This window comes from Candidozyma auris, chromosome 1 (genome assembly GCF_003013715.1).
Source record: "Candidozyma auris chromosome 1, complete sequence".
Lineage (NCBI taxonomy): Eukaryota > Fungi > Ascomycota > Pichiomycetes > Serinales > Metschnikowiaceae > Candidozyma > Candidozyma auris.
In genome coordinates, this window is record NC_072812.1 from 632,477 (window position 1) to 658,166 (window position 25,690).

The 25,690-nt window shown below is 43.4% G+C and overlaps 14 protein-coding genes across 14 annotated transcripts; 6 read left to right on the plus strand and 8 right to left on the minus strand. All coding sequences in view use genetic code 12, as the record gives it.

The window, feature by feature from the left end:
- Nucleotides 1-65: 65 nt before the first annotated feature.
- PHO87 (SPX domain-containing inorganic phosphate transporter) lies at nucleotides 66-2,909 on the minus strand (the record flags this gene model as incomplete). Its single annotated transcript, XM_029034515.2, has 1 exon — nucleotides 66-2,909. The coding sequence occupies one exon, from the start codon at nucleotides 2,907-2,909 to the stop codon at nucleotides 66-68; it is 2,844 nt and encodes a 947-aa protein (XP_028889757.2).
- A 1,671-nt stretch (nucleotides 2,910-4,580) lies between these two features.
- Nucleotides 4,581-7,502, plus strand: CJI96_0000291 (glutamine amidotransferase subunit DUG2; the record flags this gene model as incomplete). Its single annotated transcript, XM_029034516.2, has 1 exon — nucleotides 4,581-7,502. One exon carries the CDS (start codon nucleotides 4,581-4,583, stop codon nucleotides 7,500-7,502), a length of 2,922 nt encoding a protein of 973 aa, XP_028889758.2.
- A 99-nt stretch (nucleotides 7,503-7,601) lies between these two features.
- On the minus strand, nucleotides 7,602-9,647 carry TPO4 (Tpo4p; the record flags this gene model as incomplete). The annotated part of the gene is made up of 1 exon (XM_029034517.2): nucleotides 7,602-9,647. The coding sequence occupies one exon, from the start codon at nucleotides 9,645-9,647 to the stop codon at nucleotides 7,602-7,604; it is 2,046 nt and encodes a 681-aa protein (XP_028889759.2).
- A 948-nt stretch (nucleotides 9,648-10,595) lies between these two features.
- On the minus strand, nucleotides 10,596-11,795 carry CJI96_0000293 (uncharacterized protein; the record flags this gene model as incomplete). The annotated part of the gene is made up of 1 exon (XM_029034518.2): nucleotides 10,596-11,795. One exon carries the CDS (start codon nucleotides 11,793-11,795, stop codon nucleotides 10,596-10,598), a length of 1,200 nt encoding a protein of 399 aa, XP_028889760.2.
- Nucleotides 11,796-11,966: 171 nt separating this feature from the next.
- On the plus strand, nucleotides 11,967-13,058 carry CJI96_0000294 (uncharacterized protein; the record flags this gene model as incomplete). Its single annotated transcript, XM_029034519.2, has 1 exon — nucleotides 11,967-13,058. The coding sequence occupies one exon, from the start codon at nucleotides 11,967-11,969 to the stop codon at nucleotides 13,056-13,058; it is 1,092 nt and encodes a 363-aa protein (XP_028889761.2).
- Nucleotides 13,059-13,192: 134 nt separating this feature from the next.
- On the plus strand, nucleotides 13,193-13,927 carry CJI96_0000295 (uncharacterized protein; the record flags this gene model as incomplete). Its single annotated transcript, XM_029034520.2, has 1 exon — nucleotides 13,193-13,927. The coding sequence occupies one exon, from the start codon at nucleotides 13,193-13,195 to the stop codon at nucleotides 13,925-13,927; it is 735 nt and encodes a 244-aa protein (XP_028889762.2).
- Nucleotides 13,928-13,945: 18 nt separating this feature from the next.
- On the minus strand, nucleotides 13,946-15,901 carry CJI96_0000296 (uncharacterized protein; the record flags this gene model as incomplete). Its single annotated transcript, XM_029034521.2, has 1 exon — nucleotides 13,946-15,901. The coding sequence occupies one exon, from the start codon at nucleotides 15,899-15,901 to the stop codon at nucleotides 13,946-13,948; it is 1,956 nt and encodes a 651-aa protein (XP_028889763.2).
- A 232-nt stretch (nucleotides 15,902-16,133) lies between these two features.
- On the minus strand, nucleotides 16,134-16,828 carry SEC22 (SNAP receptor SEC22; the record flags this gene model as incomplete). The annotated part of the gene is made up of 2 exons (XM_029034522.1): nucleotides 16,134-16,747; nucleotides 16,795-16,828. The coding sequence occupies 2 exons, from the start codon at nucleotides 16,826-16,828 to the stop codon at nucleotides 16,134-16,136; spliced, it is 648 nt and encodes a 215-aa protein (XP_028889764.1).
- Nucleotides 16,829-17,348: 520 nt separating this feature from the next.
- CJI96_0000298 (uncharacterized protein) lies at nucleotides 17,349-18,047 on the plus strand (the record flags this gene model as incomplete). The annotated part of the gene is made up of 1 exon (XM_029034523.1): nucleotides 17,349-18,047. One exon carries the CDS (start codon nucleotides 17,349-17,351, stop codon nucleotides 18,045-18,047), a length of 699 nt encoding a protein of 232 aa, XP_028889765.1.
- Nucleotides 18,048-18,155: 108 nt separating this feature from the next.
- Nucleotides 18,156-19,562, minus strand: GCD1 (translation initiation factor eIF2B subunit gamma; the record flags this gene model as incomplete). Its single annotated transcript, XM_029034524.2, has 1 exon — nucleotides 18,156-19,562. One exon carries the CDS (start codon nucleotides 19,560-19,562, stop codon nucleotides 18,156-18,158), a length of 1,407 nt encoding a protein of 468 aa, XP_028889766.2.
- A 221-nt stretch (nucleotides 19,563-19,783) lies between these two features.
- Nucleotides 19,784-21,073, plus strand: RPT4 (proteasome regulatory particle base subunit RPT4; the record flags this gene model as incomplete). The annotated part of the gene is made up of 1 exon (XM_029034525.1): nucleotides 19,784-21,073. One exon carries the CDS (start codon nucleotides 19,784-19,786, stop codon nucleotides 21,071-21,073), a length of 1,290 nt encoding a protein of 429 aa, XP_028889767.1.
- Nucleotides 21,074-21,143: 70 nt separating this feature from the next.
- Nucleotides 21,144-22,103, minus strand: MRPL40 (mitochondrial 54S ribosomal protein uL24m MRPL40; the record flags this gene model as incomplete). Its single annotated transcript, XM_054702021.1, has 1 exon — nucleotides 21,144-22,103. The coding sequence occupies one exon, from the start codon at nucleotides 22,101-22,103 to the stop codon at nucleotides 21,144-21,146; it is 960 nt and encodes a 319-aa protein (XP_054557996.1).
- Nucleotides 22,104-22,328: 225 nt separating this feature from the next.
- On the minus strand, nucleotides 22,329-22,823 carry CJI96_0000302 (centrin; the record flags this gene model as incomplete). The annotated part of the gene is made up of 3 exons (XM_029034526.2): nucleotides 22,329-22,366; nucleotides 22,426-22,617; nucleotides 22,670-22,823. The coding sequence occupies 3 exons, from the start codon at nucleotides 22,821-22,823 to the stop codon at nucleotides 22,329-22,331; spliced, it is 384 nt and encodes a 127-aa protein (XP_028889768.2).
- A 234-nt stretch (nucleotides 22,824-23,057) lies between these two features.
- Nucleotides 23,058-25,682, plus strand: NIP100 (Nip100p; the record flags this gene model as incomplete). The annotated part of the gene is made up of 1 exon (XM_029034527.2): nucleotides 23,058-25,682. One exon carries the CDS (start codon nucleotides 23,058-23,060, stop codon nucleotides 25,680-25,682), a length of 2,625 nt encoding a protein of 874 aa, XP_028889769.2.
- Nucleotides 25,683-25,690: the final 8 nt, after the last annotated feature.

The window sequence follows — 25,690 nt, forward strand, 5'->3', positions numbered from 1 at the left end:
AATGCGATAAATCCCGAGCTTTAACCCTTGCTCTTTTGAGTTCTCCGATGCTATTGAAACGCAGTCTAAAAGCTCAAGCATGTCATGATGCCGTAACCCACAGAGATGGTGATCACGTATGCTATAAGCGACGCAGGGACACCCCTTGTAATGAAAGTGTTTACAGAGATGTACCTTTGTCCAACTTCATCTGTCATACTGATGGCGGTAACGTTAGGGAACCCAGATGTTGGTAAACCCATAGCAGCAGATGCCATCAAAGCTGTACCCATTATCAACAATAATGGGTGAGGGGTTGACATGGAGTCCCCAACTTCTTTAACCAAAGGAGCGATAATAATAGTAGCAACGGTGTGTGAGACAAATGTTGCTACAACAAGAATCAAGATACCAAAGATTGCTAAAACAACGAAGGCATCGAAATCGGCTACTTTTCTTTGCAATGCCTTAGCAACAGTTGCTAATAGACCCGAGCTTGTGACTGCGGATCCCAATGCAAGGCCACCCATGGCCAACAAAATAATAGTCCATGGAAAATTGTTAACATCATCGACTTTCAAGAGACCGGTCCCGAAGAACAAAACGATAGGAATGACTGCAATAATACCGGACGAGCCAAATGTGTCCTCAATCTCACTCAAAACGCACCAAAGTAAGATAGTTGCGACACAGACGATACTAATGTACCACTGTTTGGCTGTAAACTTCTCCTTGATAGGCTTGTATGCTTTTACTTTAGTCTGAGAAATTCTGAACGTCATAATCAACTCCATCCAGATACCAACCATGGACAATATGGCGACAGGAAGGGCGATCGCAAACCACTTACCCCAACCAGGGTTAGGGTTCATGTACTCGATAGCAATGACATTTTGTGGTGATGCAATTGGAGATGCCATACCACCAAGATTAGAAGCCAAGGCAATTCCCAATACTAATGCTTGTGAAAGTGGGGAAGTTGTTGGTAAGGTTCTCAAGACCGGCTGAATCAAAGAATAAGCTAACACAGGAGCAGCCACATTCGAAATCCACATAGACAAAAACAAAGAAACACTCATGATTGCAAGAAGAATATTTCTTGGTTTAGTCCCTGCAAATGCCAACATGAACGAGGAGACAACCTTGGCAATATTGTACTTGGAAAGGGCCGCAGCTAAAGTGAATCCACCGAGCAAAATCATGAGTGTCGATGACCACATTGCCGACAAAATTGCCTTGGAAGCGGCTGCAGCTTCCATAGCTTCGCCATCCTCATTCTTCAAAACCTTGCATGTAACGACGAGCAAAGGCACTAACAATGATGTAACCCACAAAGGTAAAGCTTCAGATGCCCACAACATGGCACATGCAGCAAGAACAGCCAAGCAACGAGCTTCTTCCTTATCGTTCATGGTCTTGACCGTCAAAAGAACGATGAAGACTGGAATGATCACTGCGAGCTTAATGATTTGTGTGGTGAACAAAAACTGGGGAAGCTTGACATAGTCACGCTTAAAAATTCTCCAACCGAAAGGCAACTGTACCTTCTTCCAGCGCATTAAAAGCAACGAAGTTAAGTGAGCCTCATCGCCCATCTTGTTGTTTCTCGCAGCACTCTCATCGAGATTCAAGTTGTATTGTCTTTTCTCGATAGAAAGTAAATCCTTCCAGACGGTATTTCTTTCCCACACAATATGGTCTCTTAAATACGTCCTAAGCTCATCATTGATGGGCTCCAAGTCTTCAGATTTTGCATTGTTGACAGCCTTGCCAGAAAGGAAAGCGTACACTTTAACAATATGGTCAATTTTGTGATCAAGAATTTCCGAGGTCTCTGGAAAAAATGTTCTGGAGTTGTTCGGCAAAAAGTTATTGACGAAGTCTTCTTTGATGGAGTAGTTGCATGTCTTGTCGAACTTCTTGCAGATCTTGGTGAATCCAATTCTATTCAACTCAATGAATGACTTCAACTCACTCAAGGTGATGAATAAATGTGTGGACCGCTGCTTTAGAGTGATTTGCTTCTGCTGCTTAATGTCAAAATCGTCTCTTCCGAGCAACGCTGAGCTCGAGCGGTGGTCATGCTCGTCTTCATCTTCCTCGTCATCATCCTCATCTTCTTCCAAAAAGTCAGCCTTCTCAAGATCCTCGTAGTCCAAATGATTGACGGTATCGAAAACTGATGCATTACTTAATGTTCTTTCCAAAGTGGACTTAATATGCAAATTGCGATGCTCATTTTCGTCGTAGTTTTCCTTGCCGTAGGCTTCAGTAAAAAGGTAAGCGTCAATATGCTGTCTGTTTGCTTCCAAATCTTTTATGAGGTTATCATATTGCTTGTACACTTCAACTTCTTTTGGCTTGAAGAATCTGTCAATTTTTGTGACCTCATCTACTAAATGCTTAGCAAACACAGGAAGGGGGTCCGAAGACTCTGCAGATATGGATCCCGCAGCAGCTGTCCAGGCATCCATGTCAAGAGATCCACGATATGTCGACTCGTCATTGTCAAAAGAGTATGTCACCTGGATCTCATTGATGTCGTCTTTCTCTGCATTTTCAGTGGCCACGACGCCCTTTTCCAAGTCTTCTTGAGAAGCTTCTGGGCTAGATGCTTTAGCCAGAGTGCCCTTCCTCTGCTTGAACTTGTTGATGATTTTGGTTGCCGTGTATCTTTCCAGCGAGCCATCCTTCTCCTTGGCTTGTGCCAACGCCTCTCTTCTGTCGGCGATGGCCTGGTTTCTCCGGGCAATTCTGATCAACTCAGAAATGGTGGCATGGTTCATGACCACGGATCCATCCTGAGGTTGACCGTTTTCCAACTGCTCCTGCTGAGCATTGTAGATGACTTTCTTTAAACCAGAGTAGTTCAAGTAATGGTCCTGCCACTCAGGTACAGCATTAAACTTAAGCGAATGCGAGAATTTCATTCAAAATGCTTGTAAAATTTCTTAGCACTAGCCCTTTGACAGAAAAAAGCCGGCTTAGTGATGTCTTGGAAAAGTCTTGGAAGTCTTGGTACCTTGAACGGGGAAGCTGTCACACGATCGACCGATGCACAGAAGAAAAAAAAAAGGAAAAAGGCACAAGAAAAATGATGAAAAAATGTAGGCCGGGGAATTTCTTGTCACAAACAGGAAACAGCTCGTGTGACCAGTTACCCGAAGAAAAAATGGCTTTTGCTTGGCTGCTTTGTGGTGCATTTCCCGGGCTCTGGATCTGATAAAGGAACGATTAATTAGAAGCGCAGCGCACCCCACGTGGGCCCTGTAAATAGCGATGAGTGCTGGGGAAGCAGAGAAAAATTAGCGAAAAAGAAACCGGCATCGCAGCCGACTACGGTGGATCGGACACGGGCGATCTAACATGGTAGTTTTGCCGCGACTACCTGCACTAGACTACGCCATAGAAGCCTGCTCGCTCTGATTAGGCGCCCGGCAGACAACCCTTTCATTTGGTTGCAAAATACAGAATCCCAGCAAGGGAACTCAGTCAATTATGGGGGATAAAAATCGCATTTACTGTGAATTCAAATTAATTGAGAGTCGTCAGTTTGTAAATTGCACAACCCTCGCGTCACTTTTGCTGTCACCATCCTGATATGCAGATGAAGATCAGCATACTTAACAGTATGTGATGCACTGGTACTATGTGCTTGAGCTTTCACTTTGGACATTTGATTTCATGCAAGAGAATGAAAATCTATCTATTCATCTTGTACATTCTGCTTTCCCCGTGTAAATATTTCGAAAGCTACCTGAATAGCACCTGCAAGTGCCTTGCTGATACACTATCCTTTACTTGTAGTACTGTTCAAATATGCACATACAGCTCAGTGCTTCTCTAGTCTATTCAAAAACCTCGATTGCCGCAATGATCTTGTGAGATCATTATTATTGCGAGGATCGATACGGACTATTCGACAACCAAATTGGGTTCCAGGTTTCGAGAATAGCCTTGAAGACCCAATTCATAACAAGCGTACGAAAACATTGGCTACAAACAATATAAATCAGAAAAAGAGCATTTGGGACTTCTTTAAAAAGAAGTGGACTTAGTGGCAATGTATATAACCTGGGCTGTAACGCCAATGACACCTCATTTGGGGGTCTCTGATAAGCTCACCGCAAAATTGTGGCATATCAGTCCGCTTTTGATTGATAAGTTGCCAAACGCATATATTCGCACCAGGCTGTTCACTAATTGCTGGGTTACCACTGGACAAGAAAGAGTCTTTGACAAAATATGAATTATCGGTCAATGATCGAGAAATGAATGAAACTATGCTCTGCCAGGAGATTTCTGAACTGCGTTGAAGAATGGGTGCGAAAAGTCTAATCGCAAAAGAATTGCGAGAACTCGAAGGCTGTTCAAAAGAAAGAAATCAAGAGGAATGATCTACAAAATGTAACAATCAGATTTATATCATACTCAATATGCATCAACTTTGTGACTAAAAAAACATGTCCCTTGTTAACGTGTCCATCGGTCATCTACACGTGAGTCACTAACGATCGCACCTTCCCAAATGTGGCTGCACCGAGACTTCTCTGCAGCATTCACCCACACTTCTTACAAGCTCTCCACTTATTGCAAATCCCATGGGCGCTTTCAACAACGGGAACATCCATGAGGGTGAATATGTGCTGATTCCCATGCGAACAACTTTGCCCATAAATGCCACTGCTAGTTCTACGTCCCTGATACCCACTCCGGTTAGACACCAGCTGCCTCGTCCAGGTCGCCAGGAACACATCGAAACTTGCTCAAACCCACGAAACTGCAGCTTTGCTTATCCAGATTCTTCCAAAGAAAGTGAGGATGGTGTTTCCCTTGAAGAAGTGTTACCTTTGGTCCACAAATGGACACACACTCATTCCATCCTCAGCGTGACTCCTGCTCCAAAGAAAGAGTTGATCTTTTGTGGAACGCAAGACTCTAATATCATGGTGTTTGACTTGAAGAGCTATAACTTGAAGCATGTGATCAATTGCGGTAAAAATCATTTTGCCACTTCAGTGCTTTGTTTGACAATCAGCGAAGATGAGCGGTTTCTATTCAGTGCTGGGTCGGACTCATTAGTAAAAGTGTGGGACTTGTTTCCCTTTGATGACATTGATGCAACAGAATACTCAATTCCCTGTACTCATATTGTCTACTCCTCCATGGATATTGGTGATATCTTCTCCATTTACTGGTCCGAGAAGCTACTGGCCCTATTCATCGGCTCTCAAAATGCTTCTATCATGTGGTGCCACTTGCCTTTGGGCAGAGACGTGGACATCAAAATTGCCCGGTCGATTGAGCGTCTTCCGCATTTCAGGTACGATAAGTTCTTTGACTCTAAAGGTCCGGGTGGTTTCATTAACAAGACTCAGTCTGCCCATCAAATGCTTAAGAACAGTCTGAACTCAGAGGTGAATCCTTGTCTCGTCGAAATTCCTATAACTGATATGATCCGCTTCGCTCATAACGGCTATGTTTACTGTATGGATTTTTTAACTGAAGCAAATGCTGCTGCGTTTTGCGATCTACATCAGTCCCAGTACGATAGCTTCTTAGCCAGCTGTGGCGGTGATGGCTATATCAAAATATGGGGCGTAACAGCATCAATTGATGGCTCCATCTCGCTCTCCTTAATCAACAAACTCGATAACGACGAGTCAATTCTCTCGATGCATGTCATCGACTCGACTATATGTGTTGGGCTAGGCGACTCTACAGTCAATGCATGGGATTTGACTACATGTCAACTTACTCGTTCTTTCAAATTTATTTCACCCCAATCCAGAGCTGATGAAGTTCTTTCGTTGTGCTTTCACAATGGGTATATCTATAAAGCCACCAACTTAGGTGGACTCTGCAAGTTTCCTCTTAGAATGGACATACACTGCGATGGAGCAGATGGGGATGAGAAAACGAAAACACATCCCATCAGAAGTGCTGTGGACCTCAACTCCTTAACTCAAGACCCATGGAATCTTGAAGAGGGTTTGGTGTTCTCTGTTCAGAAATTCAGATACAGAGGCTCAACATATCTATTATCAGGTGGACTTGGTTCCCTCTGTCTCTGGAACTTAAGTGTTATTGATGATTCAGTACCTACATCGGCCAATGACACGGGTAACATTCTCAAGCTTTCTAGCGAAGCCGATATCTCCAACGAGCATATGCTACAGTCATTAAGAAGAATCATATCCTACAAGACCATCTCAAAGCATCCTGGCACATATCTTGAAGATTCCAGAAGATGTGCACAATTTTTGGTTAAACTTCTCCGTTTGCTAGGAGCCACTAAAGCAAACCTACTTCCCGTACCGAATTGTAACCCGGTGGTGTTGGGAAAATTCGAAAAGAATGACAAAAGAAACACGAAATCTGAGACTAAGACTCTCCTTTGGTATGGCCACTACGATGTCGTAGAGGCTACCGCTGATAAAGAATGTTGGTCCACAGATCCCTTTGAGCTAGTTGCTAAGGATGGAAATTTGTACGCAAGAGGTGTGTCTGATAATAAAGGACCAACTTTAGCAGCCTTCTACGCTGTGCTGGACCTTCATATGAAAGAAGAGCTTCCAATAAATGTAGTCTTCATAATTGAAGGCGAAGAAGAATGTGGATCAATCGGCTTCCAACAGGTCATCAACGAACACAAACCCATCATCGGTCCGGTAGACTTTATCTTGTTGTCCAATTCTTATTGGTTAGGGGACGATGTACCATGTCTCAATTATGGCTTGAGAGGAGTTCTCAATGCATCCCTAAGCGTCACCTCAGACAAGCCAGACAGACACTCTGGAGTGGATGGCGGTGTTTCCAAGGAACCCACTATGGACTTGATTCAAATTCTCGGTCAACTCATCTGCTCCAACCTGAACAGAATTAAGATACCCGGCTTTTACGATGATGTCTTGCCAATTGATGAGACTGAGTTAAAGCTTTATGAGAGAATAAAAGAAGTCTCTCTCTCACTCGGTGTCACGAACACCGATCTTGATACTTTATTGGCAAAGTGGAGAAACCCTTCATTGACAATTCACAGGCTAGATGTATCAGGGCCAAAAAACAATACAGTCATTTCACAGAGAGCACAAGCTTCCGTATCTATTCGAGTTGTTCCCAATCAAGACCTTCGAAAAATAAAGCAGGCCTTTACTTCTTACATGCAAGCAACCTTTGACTCTCTTAAATCAGAAAACGAACTCAAAATCGATATTTTCCACGAGGCCGAGCCTTGGTTAGGTGATCCAAACAACTTGGTTTTCAAAATACTATATGATAATATTAAAAAGCACTGGGGCCCATCATACCCTGATCCTTTATTCATCAGAGAGGGCGGCTCGATTCCTTCCATACGTTTCTTGGAGAAGGCTTTCGATGCACCAGCTGCACAAATACCTTGCGGTCAAGCCAGTGATAATGCCCACCTCAAGGATGAGAAGCTTCGTATAATTAATCTATTCAAGTTGAGGGCCATCTTGACTGACACTTTTAAGGAACTAGGTGTAAGTCCTACAGCATAGTGAATGTACATAACATAAAACTTTTCATTATAGATTAAATATTAAAAGGAATTGTCTTTAAACGATAGTCAATGCAAGTTAGTCAATTGTATATGCACCTCAAACAACTTCTGCGAGACGGTTCTCCTTCTCGACATCCCTCTTTGGGGATTGCTCAAATGGCGTGGCGACACTATCCCTTTGGTTTTCATCACTATCAGTAGAAATCTCCTTGGCTGGCTCTTGTTGTGTAGTGGAGCGCTCACGTTCTCTAGCTTCTTTCTCAGCTGCAAGCATCTTGAAGTATGCCGCGTAGCCATACTTGGAACTCTGTCTGATCCTCAGGCCCCACTTGTGGAATGCGAAAGGAATTGGAACCATAGCCAATGCAATAAAAGCAAAGGTGGAAGTGGCCCAGTCAACGTGCAATCTTTGATACATTTGGAAGATGAACAACGGGAAGACTGAGGCCAAAAGGTAACGCAACAAGTTGTTAGCAGCCAATGCGGAGGCGACAAACTGCGGTGGGAATGATAAGGAGTAGTAAAGAACGATACCGAAGAAAACCCAAATTAAACCGAAACCGAATGGTATACCAGCCAAGGTTGGAGCAATCCAGTGAACCGACTTTCTCGCAGTCCACGCCAACCAGAACAAAGCAATTGGCAAGAAGATTGCGCCAACTTCGGCGACAATCAATCTGCTTTCCGGGGCATCCCAGACTGGCTTACCTTCCTCGTCAAACTTTCCTCTAGTTCCATCAGGATTCTTAGGGAAAAACTTGATGTGATCAAAAACGATGTAGCAGAGTACACCCAAGATCAAACCAACACCTACACCAATGAATGGCAATCCTGAAGGGCCAACTCCAATTTCATAGATGCCTCTGAAGATGATAGGGTATGCCTCGAAGAAACCGAACAACACAGCAAAGACGAAAGCAATGTAGACGGATGTCAAGCAAACAATAGGCTCTACCACCAACATCTCAGCGGGCCTGAAGAGAAACATAGTCAAGGCCATCTTGACAAACTCCCATGTGATCTTTGGTTTATTCAACTTGATACCTCTCTTCTCTGCCCTCTTCTTCAAAATGGCTGGCTTGAAAGTTTCAGGGCACAATAAGATGCACGGCAAAATGGCACCGGAGAACATCAAAGAAACCCATTGAGTCCACTTCCAGCCCTTGTGCTCAGCAGCGAAACCGCCGATAATAGGGCCAATGACTGGACCCAAAAATGGGGCAACACAGAAAAGAGCCATAGCAATGGACATGTCAGCAGGATTGTTGCCCCATAAATCAGAGACGGTACCACCAGCAATGGACATTGGTGGAGATCCAAAGTAGCCAGCAAAGAATCTCAATACAAGAACAGTTCTAATATTCTTCGCTAGTCCCACTCCCATGGTGAAGAGCATCGAAAGAGGCAACGAAATGATGTAGATCCAGCGACGACCAATGATCTCAGAAATTGGGGCAGCAATGACTGGGCCCATAGCCAAGCCAATAAGGTAAAATGTCAAACCTGATATACCAAGTGTCTGGCTGATTCCCATGCGAATCTGCAATTCAGGAACAGCTTCAACGTAAAGCGAGGATCCCAAGGATATACAGAGACAGTCAATAGCAACAGTGAATGTGACAAACCATTTTTTCCAGGCGGGCCAGTTCTGCGGGTTTTCTTTATCATCCGGACCATCCCAGTCCAAGTCTTTTGGATTGACGAGCTTTTCCTCTGAGCGTGGTCTAGAGAGTTGTCTTTCTAAATGCGAAAGAGTATCGGATTGAGTAGCTATGCGGTTGAGCTCATTCTCGGTCATGCTTGTATAATCGACATTGCCATTTTGCGGATAATCCGAAGCTTCGTAGTGATTTATCTTGCTTTCCTCCTCTTCTTCAGTGTGAATTGCAGTACCTTGCGTAGATCTCCTTTCATCGTCAACAGCAGATTCCTCGTGGTCCCTCACAACAGCCAGTGAATAACGATCGGAGTGACTTTGGACATCTGCTTGCAGTTGGTCATCATTAGTGAATTCTGAAGCCGTTTCGTATGCGGACGATGTGGTTTTCAATGAGTAGCGGGAGCCACTTTCTTGAATGTGACTTTGCTGAGCGGCAGCTCTCAATGCCTCCTCGTCCTGTTTCAGTGTACCGAAGATTGGCATGGTGTCAAGCTTAAACCTACAAAAAGCACTAGTATTTAAGTTGTAGGAATCAGAAAACTGAGATTATGCGCTTTGTGGCGCAAGTGGGACATAGAAGCTTTATATATTTATGACAGAAAGAACCGCGGCATGTAGAAATTGAGGCGTCCTGCAAGATATCACCGAGAGGTATATCTGAAGCGATGGACACGGCTATTCTTTACCGAGCCCATTGACAAGGTTGACGCCGGTCGCAATTGTTCTGCCAAGCTTTCAAGCAGGACAACACAACGTAGGGTCGGCTTAAAAGGTACCGAGTGAGTGGAGAATTAAGGTTTAGTATTGAAAAAAATCAGAAAAGTCAGCCTTCCCTCAAATGGTTATGGCCAACCAGAGACGGGCAACAAAAACTCCGAAATGATTTTGGCTACGTTTCACCGACAGGACCGCTCAAAGCGGCTGAATTTCCCGCGAATTTTCCTGGTGCGTCGCTTAAGGAGTAAGTCACACCACGGCAAAGGAAGTTCAAAAACTAAACGGTTTAGGTCAAGCTGCTCTGAAACTGAGGATCCGTGAATTAGTCACACGGAATTAGGATTTACCAGCCCATCTTACTTTGAGTCTCTGGATGCAGCCAAAGATTATTGTTATCTGCAGAGCGGGAATTCATGAGGATCCACAAAAACAATAACTTCAGAGCATGCGAATTGAAATTTGTCGCACACAGTAAGGAGACTTAAAGAATTTGTGCCGTTTTCGCGCACCTGTGATAGATACGCAAAGAATTCCCACGTTGAAGCTGTTGTGGTTGACGCAAAACGTAGTGAACATCCTCGGCTTTGAGGTATTGTGGTGGATCGGGAAAATGTATTTACGCGGGACACAAAACGTGTTCGGCGTAATCGCCTATGCGTGTTGACTGCTTCGGTATCGCCGAGGGCTATTGCAATAAAGAGAAAACCAACGCATCTAAGCCCCGTAATACGTTCTGGCTCGTATATATCCGAAGCCAAAGTTATACACATACACCAACAATACAGCACTAGCGAACACAGATAGCGTCTTGAAACTCAAGGGCTCAATGAGCGAGGTAATAACCATTCCAATTGTCTGAGCCCCAAGGGAACTCACGTTCCCACCTCTTTCGGGATCTTGCTTCATACATTGCTCCCAGTAAGCACACCATTTTTCTAACGCCGGCACGATTTCGTCCGGGTGACATTTGTTTTCCTTGTAGCTACGCTCACAGGAGGCGATTTCCACGAGAAGGTTGTTGGCGTGTTGCGAAAGCTTGTGGGACACGTCCTTGCGGATGGCTGCAACAATTGACCACACGATGTGTAATGCATAGGCAGACACGATGGTGTTGACGGCAAGTTGCAAGTATGATGAAAGCACGTAGGCGTTTCTTTCCGCCGGAGAGGACTCTGAGTCCCATGGCAATGGCAATTCTCGAATGCGATGAGGTGGTGCCCTTGAGAGGTGCAACTGAGGCTCAGCTCTAAGCACATGCTGATCAACATCCATTGCTTGAGGTTTTGCACTGAGTTCAAGGTGTCCATATTCGTTCAGGCTTGGTACAGCATAATAGCTGGTGGTCTTTGCCCGATCTACACCGTAGTAGTGATGATGATGGACATGCATGGGAAAGGGCACGGGAAAGGTTCCGCGATAAACATTTGTTGTTTCCTGATGTAGGCCTGGTGTAGATGATTCTGGCTCTGGCTCCTCCACAGTGTACGACGGCTTTTGATATAAGTCCGACACTTTTCTCGAGCTGAAGGTGGTCTTATGGTTTTCTCGTAGAGCAGACTCTTGAGCAAGATCAAACGATAAGTCATGATCATCATGACTGTCTTTTCGCTGGTTCATCGCATACTGAGCCCCTAACGATGTAGGGCTAAGTAGACTTAAGACAAGCAGTCGCTCCTGAACCTCGTCTGATACGCTGTCCTCATCAACATTTGACATAGATACTTCTTCCGTCTTATTCCTTTGCTCGTTTCTATCTCTGCTTGAAATTTTCACCATGTTTTCGGTATCTCGATCTCCGTCGATACTGAAAGGCTCATGGGTACCAGGCTCGCTATCGATGTCCATGAGATCATCATCGTGAGAATTGTCATCTTCTCGTAGGGAGAGCAGAAGCAAGACTCTATCAAGATCCATTTATACAAGTAGTATCAAGAACTTTCTCGTTACGAACTGGGTGTACACTCCACAATTCGCAACTGAGCTTTGACGTCAACAGAATATCTCAAGCATCGCGCACATCATCGCATACAGAAAATCTGGCGCTATCAGAGAATTACTACTTCGCATATACTTTGGGAAAACAGCATGGGTTCAAAGCGGAAGAAACAGGAAAAGAAGAAAGATTTCCAAAAAACCAAGCTCAAAGTTGGCAAGACAGCTCGCAAGCCGGATAATTACACTGACACATCTTTCACTGCAAAGTCTATTTCGCTTCCTAATCAGTCTGTCACCAAGAAAGCCACAAGACCTGCTTCCACAAAGGGTGAGGTGGACTTGAGCCACCACTTGTCATTGACTAAACATCATAGCGCCCAAACTAGAAAGGAGGTCCTAGGATTCATTGAAAGCCATCTCCCCTCGAATCCATCCATTTACAAGCAAATTATCAGCTCCACCGTTCCTCTCATCACTGACCAAAGCCATGAAGTAAGACTGGCCCTTATTTCGCTATTACGGGCGTGTGCCCTAAGGCAAAGTGGTTTGTTGGAATTGCACATGAGGGCAATAGTGTTGTTCCTAAACTCTGCCATGACGCATATCCAGCCTGACATTAGAGCGACCTCGACTTCATTACTAGCTACGCTTGTGGATCTCTCGCCACAGCCGCTTGTCAAGGGTTACTTCGTGAAGCTCATGAAAAGTTATTTTTCTCTCATGTCGTGGCCTCTTGGAGGAGACCAGCAATCCGTGTCCCTCGCTGTGAATACGACTGGGTCATTAGGAAGCGGGAAGAAGTCGAGAGCAAAGCATATTCGCATTCTTAGTCAGTTCCTTGAAGCAGCCTTATTCGAACTAGAGACCCCTGCATCATCAATGTCGACCGATTGGTCTCTGGTCATTCTACCACATCCCTCAACACCATGTTACATGATGCCTCAGGTGCCACAATCCTATTTTCATTACAAGCTATTCATTGACGAAATACCCTCCTCAACTTCATCTTCTATGAGCTCTGAGGATGGCAAAATATCTCTACGAGAAGCAGAATCAATGTCCACTGATGACATCGATGCAAGAAGAAAAATTATGATGGATGTTTTCCACAAGGGCTTGCTCAAGAATTTGCAAAGCGCTGTAAAAGAAGGTGGTGAAATTGGAGCTGAAGCAAACACTTGCATCTCAACGATTCATAAAATTCAGGCACCCATTGACTCAGCTAATCAGAGCCTTTTATAGAATTCATGAAAGTCATCCATCGTAAGATTGTAGTTCCTTATTTTTTTCGCAGCCAACCTGTACCTGCAATTCTAAGTGACTGCGAAGTGTTCGCTCTGGAAAATTCACTTTCGACTGCTCCGCAAACGAGACAAATGATTAGAGGCATTATAAGACCTGCCGTTTTCCTGAGGCGAAGAGTGGTTTCATTTATACTTCCAAGAAGATCTTTTTATGCAAGTCCATTGAGTTTGAAAAAAAGGTTAAGCAAGAAAACGATCGAAGTTGATGAAAGCTCGGCTGCCGTTGGTGCTACTGAGATCGATTTTGATGAGCTTAGGAGAAAGATGCAAGGTGTTGTTGACAGGTTTGGTAAGGTTGCCAACGAAGCTAAACTTGGAAAGTCAAATCCACAAATTTTCGACAATCTAATAATCAATACTGCGGATGGTGAGTTTCCATTTACTTCCACTGCTCAGACTGCTGTAAAGGGTCGTAATTTCATGATTACAGTCTTCGATCCATCCAATACCAAGCACATCGTGAGTGCAATTTTGGCATCTAATTTAAATATGACACCTATCGCGGACCCTCAGAATAAACAACAGCTAAAGGTCCCTTTGCCTCCAGTGACAACTGAATCGAAAAAAGAGACGGTCAAACATTTGAAAGAATCTTTTGAGAAACTACGCAACGGGCCTGGTGGACATAGTAAGAATGCGCATACTCTTGCGTCCATCAGAGGTGACCTCAAGAAAAGGTTGTCGAAGAAGCAGAAGAAGTCAGACGAAGATGCGAGAGCTTGGAACGACTTTGAAAAGTTGCATAAGCAATACTGCGATAAGCTCCAAGAACTTTTCAAGACCGCTGAAAAGGCAATTATGAAGTAAACAGTCTAAGTCATGTAACTAGAAAGTAATTGCCTCGCCAATGAAGAGCCGCTTCTTGTACTTTTCTACCCACTTGATGATTCGGATACTCTGATCTATAATGTGTTGCGCTTGCACTGATCCACCACAGAGACAGTAGAAGTCGTAAGTTTTGCTTGATAGTAAGAATCCAGTGATCCATCCATCTTTTCTCTGCCATCTTGTGTAGGTGAGTCTTTTTCCTTCTTTGTCGTCGTCCTTGATTGTAGTACTCTTCGCGTTATGCAAAGAAGTATAAAAATATAGCACTTGAAGATGCGTTGCAATGTTTTGATGATTATCGGTTTCAGTAGACAAATGCTTGATATCATCCATGAAGAATTGATTCTCTGTTTTTTGTCGGTAGATGAAATGCTTTATGAAGGTACAGTTCAAGTCCTTGACTAGTCTTGCAGCCATTTCCATCTCGACAAGCTCTGCAGTTAAAGTAGTTTTTAAAGACTTATTACACAAAATCTTTGATATTATATGCGACCCAACCTGTTTCAATTCAAAGAAACTATTTTTGTTCGCTCCCAAGAGAGCCAACGACAAGGGCTCCGGATAGCCCGCGAGAATGAACCGCTTAACGTAGACATACAAGAACCCTGTGTCATTAAAATTCGGCATGCACAATGGTATCCACAATTCGGCACCTTCTTCTTGTTGTGTCTCGCCATAATGAAGAGATATAATCGCTAATAATAAATTGACATCATCCTTTCGTAGTCTGTGTTGGGTGGGTCGCATACTTGTAAGCACCTTGTCATTGATACATATGAATCCAAAAAGAAGGTCGTTTGCAAGATATCTTTTGCTCTCGTAATTAGTCACTTTACTCATAACAGACGCTGCATCAGAGTCAGCATCCTTAACAGACAACTTTCGAGAGGAAAGCAAAATTGAATTAAGCTTGCACCGAGTTGTGTGTGTGATTCTGACACATCTAATAGCTGAACCAAGCATGTGACTAATGTAGGCGTTGCTATCGAGTATGATCTCTTCGTTTGCCAGTGTTGATAAACCATACGTTTGTTTCATTAGCATGGAGTCTAAAAAAGCAATGTCTTGGTTCGACAAGACTTTGCGAAGGTCGTAGTTCATACGCCTCTCGAAGCTCCTCCTTATGACCGGCGCTGATAATACCGAAAGAAGGTAATTGTAAACGGACATAAGTTGTCTTTCTATCGTTGATGACACTATTTCTGTCGTCATCTCTAGCTCATACGCAACCTTAGTAATGAGTACAAGAATAAGTGGACTCTTGTTCATCACAACAAGCTTGAAACCATCTTGCGTGATATGATGAAACTCAGACTTCATTATCTCTTGGTAGGATGACACAATAGTTGTTATGAGGCCCATATACCCCATTACATTATCATCGGAGCCATTGAGTGAATAAATGGGCTTGCCAGCCGTCGATAAAACGAATACTTGCTTTAGCTTGCCCAGGAATGAGGCAGACGAGTCCAGCTTGTCTGGAAGCAATCTCGAGCGTATGAAGTTGTCGTCGATCTCTGTATCTCCACCAGATATAAAATTAAGATTTTGTAAAGACGAGGATCCGAGACCACGAGCTTTCCCAATATCTTGGGCCATAAGGTTCTGAAGTATCTCGGTGAGATGGTTTGTCTCTGTTTCATCACTTTCACTGTGATCTTCCGCCAATGTTTCATTGACCAGGCCAGCAATGCTTACCCTATCCGATTGGGATGTTACATTCAGCATCGATGGCCTCAAGCCTGGACTTAACATGCTGTGTTCTTCTTCATCATCAACATTTGAGGTGATCTCTGGCTGGTCCATGTTCTCTAAGGTAACCGCGGTAGTCGGGATTGCTACCAGGGTACCTCCCTGAGATGCTTGTGGAAGTAAGTTGAGTGATTCTTTTCTCAGCAATTCGGGCTTTGGAGACGGTGGTCTTAGGGAGTTCGATTCAGCATTATCACTCATAGTTGGTATCTTATCAGCGCGACTAGAATTGTATGTAGCTAGAGATTTAAAAGTGGGTTCTACAGCTACATCCAGCAGATGGGTGTATTAAACGCATCGTATAAAAACCATTTGAGGCTACTACTATTTCATATCTTGTATATCATTCAAGAGTGTGTTTGCTTGCTTACTAGTGCTCTCATCATCGCTTTAAAGCGAGGGAGTTTGCAAGTTCGAATATGCACGGAAGAGATCAGCGACGAAGAAATATGTACCAAAACAAGAACACAAATATGAGGGCGCCGCCAGCAACTGGTACGTATTGTCTGATCATAGCATCAAAATTGATCTTTTGTGCTTTCTTTCTGTATTTGATGGAGTCGTTCTTCAACGACAGCGACAAGTCACTCATCTTATCCAAAGAATCGCCTCTGTATAGCAAATCTTCGATGTTCTTTGTCATGACTTTCTTTACATCTGCCAAATCATTATTGAGTTGATCAAGGTTGGACTGGGCTCTTTGGTCCTGGTAGATTTTTTTCGTCTTACTCAAAAAATTGTCAAAAGAGCTGAAGCCAAACGGCCTTGCCGCGGTACTCAATGCCTCCCGGCCATGTGAATGCTCGAACTCGTTGCTTATCTCATGTAAGTACAGAAATGCTAGTTTTCTTGGGTATGATCTATCACACACGGTGATGTAGACAATGTTGTTCTGAATAAGATAGTGAATGTTATAATTACCACTTTCTATGGTAGCTTGGGGTTCTGAGTTGGGCGTGATCCTACTAATGATAATTTTGCATTTCTTTTTCTGTTCATTTAGGTTTGGATCAAGATTGTCATCGACGGAGCCGCAAAGTGGGAGCGCTGGAAGTTAGTAGTCGACGAAGTCAAAGTATCACCTAGTTACATACCATCATAACGATAGATGAGCGTCGACTTCACCATGCCGATTCTAGATAATGTGGTTTGTTGATGCTATGTTGCATCAAAACACCTAAGCATGTATCTTCTCGCAGTTGCGCTTAGGTCACATGACATTCGCCGAGCTCCTGGCTAATACCAATCAGAGCATGGAAGTAGGTAAAGTATCTATATAATCTTTTGTTCACGTCTGTACTTGAACAATTTGAACTAACTGATTTCGTGATTCGTTCGGTCTTTTTATGGTTTTCGCTTAGGATCTAGTTGTGTAGCACCTTTTAAGGACTCCTTGAGCTTCGGAACGTGTGAAGGGCTTATTCTCAGTAATTCTGGAATGCCTTCAGTGAAATCGCCCCATCTACGTTGTAAATCTGCTTTACAATAGTGTGCCTCAACATAAGGGTGATGAGGTTTATTGTGGCTGCTAAGTGTGTCCTGCCCGACTGATAGTGCGACATAAACTCACTCCTCTCTGCGACAATATACATCAAGATACGATAACCACCAACACCCAGATCAGAAAAAAGTCACATTCATATATATTATGGATTTGTCTAACTTATCGAGCGACTTGCCTTCGACACAAAATTTGGAGCAGGTATCTCTATTGGAGCTCAACAAGGAGCTCACATCGGAGTTCAAAAATGCAGCAAAATCCGTTGCTGCTCTATATAATAGCACTGGCGATACTAAGCAACAGAAAGCCCAGTTCGCAGATGCTGCAAAGGCCGTGGCCTCGCTTTACAGGCTAGGTACTAACTCAAACGTATTGCTGATGCACAAGGGGTACCTCGAATGTCTTGATGACCTTTTAGGAGTCATCACCAATGGTGAAGATATTGAAAACTGGGCACTCACGAAAAGAGCCGAAGTAACGAAAAATAACACCACGAAGGAAAGGCTACCATCTTCGCAAGAAATAGTCCAGGACGACTTACATATTCCACACGACTACGAGTTTTCGTTGCCACCTGAGCTTGCTCTGTCTTTGCATTTTAGGCCCACGTTTGCTCCTTTATCTGTAAACTACAGGCGGCCCAGATCTCGAGACTCACGAAAACCTGACAAAAGATCCCATCGTAAACCGGTCACGTTGAATCATGAAGCGAGTCAGTCCTCCGACAATGAGAGTGAGGGAACTGAACTGAGCGAGGATGCGGAGACGAAGAAGAGAAGAGCTTTGCGCTCACTTCACGATGCTGTGAAGAGGCGGAAACTTGACTCATCCAGTGACAACGAATAGATTACTTAATTTACACATATCATCATACCTCAATGCATGCATAACGATAGTCGAGTACTATCGGTCTACTCTATATGAAATTTCGTAGCTATTTAGAAGTTATAAAGCTTAATAAGCGAACAAGCCGTCAGAGTTGTCGCCATATTCGTAGTTGTACTCATCATCGTCATAACTACTCCCTGATGACGACTCGTCCAGAGATGATTCGACAGCAGATTCATCTTCAACATCGATACCATCTAAGCTGAAACACAATATCGTATCACCCTTAGCCTGTGTACCTTTGGGTACCTCATGAGTGGACTCGACATAGCAACTGACCAACTTTGATTTCGACCTCAAGATCACGTCATGACCAATAATGCAGTTTTCCAAAGCAACATCATCCTCTATAGAAACATTATCAAGAATAATAGATCCTGTGAGCTTCACTCTCTTTCCAATCTTACAATTATTTCCGATAACAGTCCTCTTGACGTTGGTCTTCTCTCCAAGCTCACAATTCTCGCCAACCATCGCATCTGCTCCCACATTAGCAGCAGTCTTATCTTTTGGACCCAGATTTCTAGCAGCATTGAATTGAGCATGCAACTTTAAGTAGTGTCTATTGGACTCCAAGAGAACAGGCAAATTATTGGAACGAGTAAAGTGGGCTTGAGGAGGCACAAGCATAATATCAATCGTCTTCGAGCAAGAAGTTTTTTGCCATGATAATCTCGCTAGATCACGTATGACCTTTATGAGAGCTCTGCTGGAGAAGTATATTTTTGTGAACTTCTCTGGGTACGTATCAAAGAGCTTCGAGATCTCTGCAGCAGACCCGAAGAAAATGGAGCTATTGAGTAACTTTGTACTTACTGTGGTCTCCGGGTAGTTCCATGCTAGTTGTGTCCTGATCTTCAAGGCTTTGTGAAAGTCGACATCCTCTGCAGAGTAGTAGTCCAAAAGCTGTGACTGTCCGGATGGTATTTCAGCAAACATCGTGTAGTTCTTTGGGAAAATTTTGTGTTTTTTATCCTCAATGTCTAGCTGATTCTTGTAGTAGCAAACCATCCCCACGGCCTTATCTTGTCGAGACCTGTATGCCTCGATGAGCACTTGAGGTGGTAGGTTGGTGATGAAGTCACAAGGCAAAAGAACAAAATGCTCGTACGGCTCTAGAATATCACTTTTCGTGAGAAGTCTCAAAATCTCGCCAGAGCTAGCCGTCTCCAGCTCCATAACCTTGATCAGATCCAAGAATTGAAAGCCCTGACTTGACTCATCTTCGCCTTCATTCTTAGATACTCGTGACTTATAAGAATCTAACGCTGCCAATATATCTTGGCCAGACGTCTCGTCACAGATTATTGTAATTTTGGGAAAAAATGCTTTGGCACACCAATCGAGAACATATTCGATCATTGGCTTATTTGCAATGGGTAAAAGAGCCTTCGCAGTCCCCGTGGCTCTGACTTTCGAAAACGGACTCAATGCCTTCCCCTCACCACAGAGGATCACTGCGTGGAATTCCATGATAATAGCAGGCGAACCAACAAATCAACGACGTTTTAATGAACCTCAAAAAGACCCTCTGCTTCTTCAGGAGAGTGATATCGTGAGAAAAATGGCTGTAGATTTCGGTCTGTATTCACGTGATGCGCGGTCCTCCCACTATGTACTAACGCTGAACAGTATCGACAATGGTGAAGTTCTCAGTGGCAACTACCAATAATCATCATTAATAGCTACCAGTCATGAGTGAAGATCAAGACCCTCTTTTGGCCGGTTTGCAGGGCGAGGATGGTCGTGACCAAAGCCAGGGAACCAATGGTGATTCAAGCACTTCGCAACCCGAGCAGCGTCAGCCAACTCCAGCAGAACAAGAGAGACATAAAGTACTTACCAACTTCAGAGAGAAGTTGATCGAGCATCGAAAATGGGATGCACGTCTTAAAGAGTTGAGAATGAGTATGCGAGATTTGGAGAAGACGTATGACAAGACAGAAAATGATATCAAGGCATTGCAATCGGTCGGTCAGATTGTAGGTGAGGTCTTGAAGCAGTTGACTGACGAGACTTTCATCGTGAAGGCTTCTAGCGGGCCCCGTTACATTGTGGGATGTCGTAACACGATTAAGAAGGAGAATTTAAAGAATGGTGTCAGAGTCTCTTTGGATATGACGACGTTAACTATAATGCGTATCTTGCCAAGAGAGGTTGACCCATTGGTCTACAATATGACTACTTTCGAGCCGGGCGAAATCTCGTTCAATGGTATCGGAGGCCTTACAGAGCAGATTCGTGAATTGAGAGAGGTGATCGAGTTGCCTTTGAAAAATCCGGAGTTGTTCACTCGTGTAGGCATCAAGCCGCCTAAAGGTGTACTTTTATACGGACCTCCAGGTACTGGTAAAACGCTATTAGCCAAAGCTGTTGCAGCTACAATCGGAGCCAACTTCATTTTCTCGCCAGCGTCTGCGATTGTTGACAAATACATCGGTGAATCTGCGCGGTTGATCAGAGAGATGTTCTCGTACGCCAAAGAGCACGAGCCATGTATCATCTTCATGGATGAGATTGATGCCATTGGTGGAAGAAGATTTAGTGAGGGTACCTCTGCCGATCGTGAGATTCAGAGAACCTTGATGGAGTTATTGAATCAAATGGATGGTTTTGACACTTTAGGGCAAACAAAGGTCATTATGGCAACCAACAGACCTGACACATTGGATCCTGCATTACTAAGAGCCGGAAGATTGGACAGAAAGATTGAGATTGGGTTGCCTAATGAAGCTGGCAGATTGGAGATCTTCAAGATTCACACCGCTAAGGTCGCTAAACAAGGTGAGTTCGACTTCGAGGCCGCCGTCAAGATGACGGACGGTTTCAACGGTGCTGATATTCGAAACGTCGTTACTGAAGCGGGTTTTTTTGCCATCAGAGATGAGAGGGACTACATCGTACAAAACGACTTGATGAAGGCCGTTAGAAAAGTTGCTGACGTCAAGAAACTAGAGGGCAACTTGGATTACGAAAAGTTATAGTGTGATAGAAACTACATCAAGAAGGCATGATATTTACTCCTTTATTTTGTATTTACATGGTATTTGTTCTCTACTGTTGCTCTCTTTGATTCTCCTCTGCTCTTTGGTTCTCTTCGATTTTTTGCATGGTCTTCTTGAAATCTGGAATTTGGACCTTTGACAATGCCTCTAAATGGGCCAAAAGGTTAGGATTTTCGATTCTGGAAAGATGCTCTGCCATCCTCTGGCCAATAAACTCTTTGACCTCTTCAGATAATGGTTCGAGTTCTTTCTTTGGCTCTTTAGCCTTCTTGGCCAAGTAGATCTTCTGCTCGGGAGTCAAAGGCATGGTTGGCTCATTAAGTCGTCTAGCCTCCACATCTGAGAGTATCTTTTTCTTGTGCTTTGAGTATGGATTCCTGAGCTCATTCAATACTCCTTGTGGGATAAGGGGTTTCGCAATAGTTTGGAGCTCAAAAGTCTTATAGTGAGCCTCTGATTCTTTAGCAGCACGACCGCTGTCCACGTAGTCATTGTCAGGCGTGGGCCATGGAACTTCAATATGCTCGTGATGTTTGACGAATCGTCTTGGCATCCACTTTTTATACCTGTCATCATAATACTCTCCCTTGTAAACAACTTCATCAACAACAAAATGCTTGATACTTCCCTTGTCGTCAACCTCTCTTGCAGCCAACTTAACGTGCTCTTGCGGTATTGGCTCGGGTGCCCTTATCAAGGGACTTGTCTGGCCATCGGCCCAAAACTCCCTCGGTACGATTACTTGCTTCAAAGCATCGTGGGTTGTGAATGAACCCAGTGACTCTTCATAATCGTAAACCCTCGTCAATGTGCCCTTGTATTGACCCTTTGTAATGTAGACATAATCACCTTTGGCAATTCCTCTTTCCTTCAAGTCATGTTTTCTCTCGGCCTTGGGTATGTATCGCCTTGGTGAGTGGGTGGGAAGAGACATTCTCTCTCTTTGCTTTATCACGTTTTCCCTAAGAGCCGGAGACAACTTCTCCATGCTCTTGACGAATCTGCTCATGTTGCCTGGAGAGGTGAACCTTGATGAAAAAATTAATCTACTCGCACATAAAAATCAAATCTCTCACGTGAGACCAACGGCCATAGACCTTGATGACACCCAACAACGAGTAATCGTGGAACTATTTTTTTTTTTTCAATCACTATTTAATACGTTCTGAAAATTAATTTTATCTGTCTCAGCAATTTTATCAATCAATCTCACCTCAAGTTGTAACTCACCGACTTACTCTGTGCATATACTTATGAACTCTTGTTCATTGACTGCTGTTAGTAAAAAGGATCAAAGTAAAGACAAGATTAGTTTTTTGGTATGTACGTACTTTCTCCGTCTTCATCGAGATCAAACTCGTCAATCATTGCCCGAAGTTCTTCGTCGGTGAGGTTCTCTCCCAATTCCCTAGCTACTTTCTTTAGATTCCTGAAGCTTATCTTTCCAGTATTGTCTTCGTCAAATAGCTTGAACGCTCTACGTATCTCTTCCATGGGATCTCTGTTCACAATACGTTCACCCACTTGTTGTTAGTATCGAATAAGATTTGAGGTCACCTCTAACATGATACGTACCAGCATGAAAGAAATTCTCGTAGGAAATCAAGTTTCTATCATCAGTGTCGTATTCCCGAATGATATCCAAGACCTCTCTCTTAGGCAAATCAAAGCCAAGGGCCTTAAGGGCGACTTTAAGTTCATGATAATCTAGTAAGCCATCGTTGTTCATATCAAAAAGAGAAAAAGCCTCCCTTATCTCCTGCTTCTGTTCGTTAAGTAATTCAGCTTTTAAATTACTCATCCCTATCTTTTGACCACTTCCGTTCGTTCCTGACGACATTCACTAGGTGTAGCTTTTGTTTATATCAGATACGCGATTATAGTGCGCAAAGAACTTCGGTAGTACCTATAACGTTCATTTGAGACCATAACGTTCTCCTGAGAATTTGAAATGAGAGTATAGATGGATTTTCAAATAGGTGATAAAGTCACAGTAAGAGATGAAGAAGGGGTCATACGCTTCATTGGATCCACTCAATTCGCTGACGGAGATTGGATTGGTATTGAGCTAGACTCTACCCTAGGACGTAACGATGGGGCACTCAATGGAGTGCGATACTTTGAATGCTTGAAACCAGGAAAATATGGGGTTTTTGTAAGACCGCTGTTAGTGAAGCTGTCAACGTCGCAATACTTACAAAAAGCGCTGCAAGTGACAATGGATGTTAACGTTTTGGTTGAGCGGTTGCAACAGAAGCTAAAACATGCTCTTGACGAGACTAAGCACGCAAAAGATGAGGTATCTCGTATGGAGATTATATTGAAAGATAAAGATACCAAATTAGAAAATTTAGAGGTTGATGTCGAAAATGCTGCCGTGGAGAACGAGGATTTGCAGGCTCAGAATGAGAAAATGAAGCGAACCATAGAAGACCTCCAGCGCGAATATGATGCTCTCAAACAAGATTTCAAAGCTGTGAGCGAGGAGTTGAGCATTAATAGAGAGCTCGAGGATGAGATTTTGGCACAAGCGCCTTCTCAAGTAAGCGCCAGCGAAGCTATCACTCTCATTAAGCAAAACAAAGAATTCGCAGAAGCACTAAATCAACTCAAATTGACTGTGTCCAATAAACAAGACGCTGTCAACTTGAAGGACAGTGAACTCATAAGCGTGAAGGAGGAATTTAAATTTCTAAAGGTGGCTCACAGCAAAACTGTCGAAGCATTAAAGAATTCCGAAGAAACCATCGAAGAGCTTCAAACACAACTAGAAGCGGTCTCTACACTGCACGAACTAGTGGAATATCTCAGTTCTGAGAATGATACCTTGCAAGAGAGGGTGACTGATCTTGACGCCACAGTTCAAGAGCTCAATGAAATACATGAGATAGATAAAGCATTGTTGCTGGACAGCAAAGAGCAAGAAGAACGCCTAAAGGCAGAGATCTCCAGGCTTCTTAATTCAATAGAGTCGTACGAGTCGACGATTGCGGAATTGGCAGAAAACAATTCAGACCTCAAAAGACAACTTGATCAACACCTTTCGAAATCAAGGAGGTTGCAAGGTGATCCCTCAATAGATCTGAAAAAGGAGGAAGCAAAGGTTACCCTCGAAAAGTCCGACTACTTAAACAGCATTCTATCTACAACTAAAAAATCAAGACAAGAAATAATCAGCAATCTCATTGGTTCCGACTTCGAGAAGCAGTTTAACGCTTTGATTGAATTAAGCGATCTCTCAATAAAAGTAAGGGCCCAAATTCTGCTTTTTGAGGAACAGTCAATATATCAACAAAAGATTACTGTAAAGTTGAGGAGACTTTTGGCGATGTTTAATTATCTCATTTTGATTTTGAAGCATAATATCCTTGACATTAATGACTCTGATCAGATAATCGACAAGATTAAGAAGACAGAAGAGGAAATAGATTTAGTTCACACGCGCTTGTTGAACTCTGATTTTGAAGGCATTGCAGAATCATCACTATTTCAGAGCATGTTGAATATCTCATTAGCGTTTGAAAGTCCAGAAATGGGCAATCATGCCGAGTTGACTTACATATTGGAGAATATGATGGCGGAGGCTGATCTTCTCGTGAAAATTGTGAGGCATATCGAAGTATCATCATTGGGAAGAACTTTCAGTGGTCTCGCAGAGATATACACCACTACCAAAGATTGCATAATCTCGGGCGATTTCCTTCTAAAAGAACTCCACAACAGCATCGACAGAGATTTGATGAACTTGAATGCCTTGTCGCTAGACTCATTGTCACTCTTGAGAAATAGCTTATGGGAGATAATATCTGACATTTGTGATTTGAAGATGGTTGATGAAGATGATGTCAGCGAAGCCGTTTGTGAAGCTGTGAGCACTTTTCAACTGCGCCATCCAGCTCTTGAAGAGGATATAAATCGATTAAAGTTTTTGAGAGATGATCTCGCCAATATAAAGTTAGTGTTCAGTGATTCTGCGTCGAAGTCTTTCGTTTTGAATTTCAGTCAACAAACTAATAGTACGGAGTGCTCTTCAAGTAATGATGCGGCATTGGCAGTAAAGGATAAACAGATTCACGACCTACTGTTAAACATAAAGCTTCTTGAGCATAACTTACAGTCCATGACGGAAAGTTATACGTCGGAATCCCAAAGACTCGAAAACCTTGTCGAGGAACTCAAAGAAGGGCACGCTCGTCTAGAGCTCCAGTATAAGTCATTGATGAATGAGAATCTTACTTTGGAAAAGAAGGCGCATGAACTTCTCTCCCTCGATGCGATAACGGAAGCTGGTCAGCAAACCAAACACTTTGGTGATTTAGTTTCGAAGAAGAGGTATACCGAAGAGATGGCCCTTTGCGAGGAGATAGCATTCTTAAGAAGCTTACTTCGAAAGAAACCAATGCCATCGAAAAGAAAGACAGGTGAAGTTCTGTGGTTAAGGCAGCCGATCTCGATAAATTGGAGAAATATTGACGCGCCTCATTTCATGAGGTGGGCTCATGAAAGGCGTGCTTACGCTATTCGTATGTCAACAAGCTCTACACAACAGATGCCGAAGCATCGGCTTAACTTCCAAAGATGTACTTGATCTGACAT